The 6,025-nt window shown below is 33.6% G+C and overlaps 1 protein-coding gene across 1 annotated transcript; it reads right to left on the minus strand.

The window, feature by feature from the left end:
- Positions 1-514: 514 nt before the first annotated feature.
- LOC116113946 (probable aquaporin NIP-type) lies at positions 515-5,766 on the minus strand. Its single transcript, XM_031400105.1, has 6 exons — positions 5,755-5,766; positions 2,730-2,855; positions 2,416-2,637; positions 2,150-2,347; positions 2,012-2,073; positions 515-728 (listed from the first exon to the last, which is right to left on the minus strand). The coding sequence occupies exons 2-6, from the start codon at positions 2,850-2,852 to the stop codon at positions 515-517; spliced, it is 819 nt and encodes a 272-aa protein (XP_031255965.1). The 5' UTR covers positions 2,853-2,855; positions 5,755-5,766.
- Positions 5,767-6,025: the final 259 nt, after the last annotated feature.

Consider the following 6,025-nt stretch of genomic DNA (forward strand, 5'->3'; position numbering starts at 1 on the left):
GTGAGGGGAAGTGCCTGTACTGAGTAGTCAAATTTGGTTTTGTTGGCTATTTTATATTTTATTTTATGGGTCCAATTGAAGAGAGAGATGATATTTGGGTTCGGCTTTGGCTTTGGCTTTGCCTCATGCGTTTTTGAACAGTGTAATTTAAAGTGGACGCTTTTAACTGCCACTTGCAAATCGCTTCAAGACACGCATGTGACAAACACGCCCTGTCAGTCCTAACGCAGAGGACCAGCCGCGTTATTATTATTATTATTATTATTTTATTGAAAAATTATAATGTCAAAATATCAATACGTGATTGGTTGGAGAAAATATTTTTTTATTTTAAAAATTAATTATTAGATTATTATTAATGAATTATAATTACTATTTTGGTAATAGATAGTGTTATGATATTAATGTGGGAAGAAGAATGAGAATGAAAGATAAATTATGGATAAATATAATAAACTAGAAATAGAAATAGTTAAAATATCGTCAACTCTAACAAAACATTAATTAATAAGAATTATTCTTTTGAATTGGTCTTGAGAAAAGATGAAGAAGTTTTGGTCAATTCACTAAGTGGCTTCTCTGTAAATCTTACCAAATTGTAAGCAAATGCTCCTGCAACAGTCCCAATCACCGGCCCTATTATATACACCCATATTCCTCTGTATTCATGCTTAACAATTGCTGGGCCTAAGCTCCTCGCTGGGTTCATCGAAGCTCCAGAAACGGGCCTGTAATTACATCAATTCTTATGTTAATTAATTATGCATATTCCCACAATAAACCTGGAATTATAAAGGTTTATATATATATATATATAGTAAACATTGTGTGTTCGAATCTTTTGGTAGTAGTGAACACTTGATGATTCTATTTTTCACTAACAGTTAGGTTATTCCATTTAAGTTTGAAGGAAATGACCAGGGTGTAGCCATAAATATTTCTTTGCCTAGGCTAGATTTTTTTTTTTTTTTTCTAAGAGGGCTACCTAGCTACAACCGACGCATCTATCCCTGAACATAACTGGCCTGTTTGATAGGCTATTTGAAAAAATGTTACTATGAAAAATTATATGAATATGATAGGATATGATTAAATCAAATAAGATATGATTATGAGAATGTGTTTAGTATAATATTTAAAAATTATCTCATAATTAGATAAAAATTAGAATATTTGTTTGGTATATTTTTTGAAAATATTTTCTGAAAATATTTATATTATTTTTTAATCCCCTACATTTATTAATTTAGCTAAACATCTCTCATAAAAAAAAAATTATGAATTAACAAAAACACTCCTACCTACCGAAAAACTGTTGGCAACTAGCCACCATCGTCGAACGATAGCCAACAGTCAGCAGAATGGCACACGACCAGATTAATCTTTCCGGTCGTGCGCTAATCTGGCTTTTTCTGACTAAATCCACCATGGATCTAGCCGTCAACAACGATCAAAATATGGTCATCGTTAACAGCCAGATCTTTGGTCGTAGATCTGGCCGTTTGCGTCGTTCCGATGACAACCAGCGGTGATTGCTAGCGGCTTGGAGTGGCTTGGGTGTGTGGGGATGTTTTGTTTAATTTATAAATTTTTATTGTGAAATGTAATTGTTTTTAGTTAAATAGAGTTGGAAAAATGTTAGAATAGGATAATAGAAAACAAGTACTATTCACTCTTCATTTTCAATTGAAAAAATCTTATTTGATTCAAATTGATTTTCAAAATAATGATCGCAGTAATAAAAAAAATGTTTTTTAATCGAAACAGGATAACAAAAAAATGTTTCAAAGAGTAAAACAAATTGGGGAAACGTTTTCACTATTTATCCAAATTTAATCAATCTAACATCTAAAGATTAATATATTATATTAACATATGGTAAATTGATGAAATTGTTGATACATTTAATGATTAAATGATATTATTTCTAAAAACAGTGGTTACTCTCTACAAAGAGGGTCAACACGAGTTTAGAATATATTTCCAAAAAAAAAACTGATTGGAAAAATACCCGGCAACGAAGACGTTTAACATTATGGTCATTCCAACAGCAAACCCTCCTAATTCTCCAATCTGTAAAAACACAACAATTCTTAGTTAATTAAGAAGACTATATGTTAATTAAAGGTGGTGTATTGAGAATGCAAACCGCTCTACTATCAGTGGCGACGCCTGAAATAACAAACATCAAGAGGAAGGAGATGATGATTTCGGCAACTAGAGATTGACCGTTGGATCCAACAGGCAGAGTTCCGAAATAAGCTTTCGGAGTTACATCAAACATTAAAGATAACGTTCCACTCGCGATGATAGATCCCATTAGCTCAGCTACAACGTATAACGGAACCTACAGATTGAAAGAGTTGTTAAAATAGTAATACCATTTTCATTTTAACATTACGCAACTCAACTGACCTGCCACCATGGGAAGCGACGGAAAATAGCAAGAGTAATGGTGACGGCGGGGTTAAAGTGAGCCCCAGAAATATGGCCGACTGTATAAATCATAACCATGACAACTAAACCCCATGTCACACAAATCCCTGGGAATGTGACCGATCCATATATTTTATTCACTACAACTGCCCCACACCCAGCAAATATAATGAAGTACGTCCCTATCACCTCTGCGATCAACTGAAAATTTTACATCCAAATACAGTTAATTCTAAATTATCTAATGCATATTCAAATTTTTTTTTATTAGTATTTTTTTTTTAATGACAAACCTTTTGTGAGATGCTCACAACTGAAGCTGATGACCAACGATCGCCATTGCCTTTGTTTGTTGCAACACCTTCTTCCATCTTTGAGATTTCTGCCTCTTCAATGCCGTCAATTTTTGTTGCCATTTTAGTGAAGATGAGAATGGATTTAATGCTAAAGCAGATTGAAGAGTTTTGAGTGCGTGAGTTTGAAGTAGTCAATAATGGGGGTTTTGAAGATAATGTCAAAGTGGTTAATTTTTTTGAGGATTTTCTCGAGATAATATCGTCAATTTAGTTGTTGTTGGAGCAGTCGAAGTTGAGGAATTTGGGATAAATTTGAACTCTTTTTTTTTTTTTTTTTTTAATCTGATTATAACACAGTAATTACACTGTATTATGATTATTATTTTTTCAATAATACTATGTGTAAAACATTGAAATTTCAATTTTGGTGTCAACTGATATGGATATCAAGGTGGTCATACAAATTGATGCAACTACTAAGGTAGTTCAAACATGCAGGGTTGTATAATTAATGTGTATATGTAGCATTACTCCACCATATTAATGGTAAGATTTTGTAAAATGATATAGTGTTTTATATAATTAACGTGTTGCTAACACCTTTTTTTGGGTAAGGAAGTATTCATAAGAATATGAAAGAATTTACAAGAGGTCATATAAAAAGGGCCAACATATCATAGGACAAGCCTTAGGTTAGGCTTAAAATAATCAAGTAATCACTAAGACTACTAACAAAATACTAAACTAGACAACCACAGCCAAAAGCTAAACAAAGCACCAACTCAAAACTAAAAGAAAGCATACCTTAACCAAGGCTGCCCACTGCCCAGCAACACTCACTCCTCTTGTTTTACAATCTTCAAAAACAAAGATTGGAACCAAGAGAATCCAACACCTCAAAGCCAAGAGGAACCAAACCAAACAAAAAATCCTACCTCAAGACATGCCCCGGGTTAGGAAAAAAGCTTAGCAAAACAAAAGAAAATACAAGAAAACTCAAAAGAAGAGCCGAAACAACTCAATCTTCATCCAAGGAATGGCTGACCCGGGGAGGCATCAATTGACAAGAGCGGGAACAAAGGAGGAGGACTTGAAGACAACCCTAGGGAGACCCCATGAGTCCGCCAAAGTCCTATTGCTGAAGGAGGCCTTGAAGTTTTTAAAGTTCATAACTCTTTCTCTCACAATGCATTTGATCAAATCAATAATAGATCCTACTCTTTCTCTCCCTCCAAACCCAATACACCATAGTTCCCAAACCAAGCTTAGCAATAGCATATTTGAGCTTTTTTCCTTTCCATCTTCTAGCAAGATATAAAGTATAATCATGCCAAGGTCTTACTAAATACTCAAAATGAGCTAACTCGAGTATACTACACCATATGGATTTAGTGAATGGACAAGCAAAGAAAAGATGATCAAAGGATTCTTGTCCCTCATAAGCTTTAGAATGATTAAAGCTTATGCTTAGTGGGGAGTCTTCCTTTTATAGCCATCCAAACAATTATATCATGTCAGGGAATAAAATTATGGCACCAAAATTATGATACCTTAGTAAGCACATCAATTATGAATCACTTTTAAATTTTGGTTGTTAGTTTGGGATCCAAAATTGGAATCACATTTAAACTTTGGTTGGAGATAACAAATGATTTTTGTTTTTTGAAAATATAGTAAAATTATATGAATTAAGATATGATTTGTCTAATAAATTCTTAACAAAATCTCCTCACTTGTATTTAACGTCAAGCATCCATTAATCTATGTTTGGAGTAAGGAAGTAAATATAACAGAATATAAAAATATTTTATTACATAAAATATTTCTTCTATCTCTTATTTATCAATTATTATCTTTTTATTTACTAATTTTCATGATATATCGTGAATAAAGGAGAAATACAACCTTGGAACCAGAAAGATATACAATGCTAAAAATAAGATATTGGAAATACAAAATTACCTCACTGCAATTTGCCACTTACCATTCCCAATTGAATGTTGTTTGGAGTATGATTACCAGGAAGATTTATCTTGGTACTTGATAGAAGTTATGTGTATAGAGTTAGGGGTATATGTGTAAATGAAAGTTAGTTAAAATATGCATAGGGTGTAATATTATTTTATTTGATTATTGAAAGAAAACTATAGTAGAATATTTTATCACATGGTATCAGAGCACCGGTCTTAGGGTTTTGCTCTGATGGCCAACGACACTGTGCACGCTACACTGTTCACACGATACTGTTCGTGAGACACTATTCATGGTTGTTATTTTTTTTATGGAAACTAAGTCTGTTGTGTCTCCTATTTTCCGGTCGTGGTTTCTAGTTGGTGATCTGTTTTTATTATTCTGCAGTTTCCAGTTATTGTGTTCCTTTTTTTTTTTTTTTATGTTTATTTGATGATTGTTCTAGTTGTGGTGTTGGATTTGAGTCATGAATTTGTTGTGAATTGGTGATTTGGGTTTGCTGGATATTGGTGATTAGAGGTGATCTTGTCTGTGAGCTTAGTAGTCAATCATTGTTGGTTTGATTAAGCTATGACAGTGGAAGGTAAACAAGTGGTGACTGAAATTTTAGTCCACTAATTTGCAAAGATTACTGATATTACTGGGAAAGCAGAATTATGCTCAGTGGAGACAAACTATTAGGAGATATGTTTCTAGCATTGACATGGGGGATCATTTGACTGAGGATCCACCTACGGATTCACTTCCACAAACAGAGAGTGATAAGCAACTAGAGGGTAATGATAAGAAATTAGAGAGTGTTAGGAGAATTCGGAAGAAATGGCTCATGGAGGGTGATAAATTGTTTAATCAGATCCAGAATACTCTGAATTCCATAGTAAATGATGTTACTAATCATTGTAATATAGTTAAAGAGTTATGGGAGTATCTAGAGTTTCTGTATGCTAGTAAACAGGACTTGTCTCGTGTTCATGAGCTGTTATTGCAGATTTATCGAGCAAATATGCAAGAGAAGACATTACTTGAATACTATACAAAGGTGAATTAAGCCTTTCAGGAAAAACGAGCTATATTCCCTATGACTGTAGATGTTGTGCGAATAAAAGAACAAGAAGAGCAAATGGTGGTGTAGTGTTTTCTGGCTGGGCTGAGACCAGAATATGAGATAGTTTAGACACAACTCCTTACCAGTGACAAACTTCCTTCTCTAACGAAGGTTTATGCTCATCTTCTTCAGGTTAGTAAAGGGGAAGATAGAGGAGCATCTAAAGACAAAGAGACTCTTTAGAATGTTGCTCTCTATCATGCGGCTCTTGCTAGCA

The sequence above is a fragment of the Pistacia vera genome, unplaced genomic scaffold (genome assembly GCF_008641045.1).
Source record: "Pistacia vera cultivar Batoury unplaced genomic scaffold, PisVer_v2 Contig692, whole genome shotgun sequence".
NCBI lineage: Eukaryota > Viridiplantae > Streptophyta > Magnoliopsida > Sapindales > Anacardiaceae > Pistacia > Pistacia vera.

Excerpts from the sequence above, each read along its gene's own strand:
- LOC116113946 (XM_031400105.1), bottom strand. The coding sequence starts at position 2,852 with ATGGCAACAAAAATTGACGGCATTGAAGAGGCAGAAATCTCAAAGATG. Across the intron at positions 2,638-2,729 it reads TTGTGAGCATCTCACAAAAG|TTGATCGCAGAGGTGATAGG; the intron begins GTTTGTCATTAA and ends TAAAATTTTCAG. Across the intron at positions 2,074-2,149 it reads TCGCCACTGATAGTAGAGCG|ATTGGAGAATTAGGAGGGTT; the intron begins GTTTGCATTCTC and ends GTGTTTTTACAG.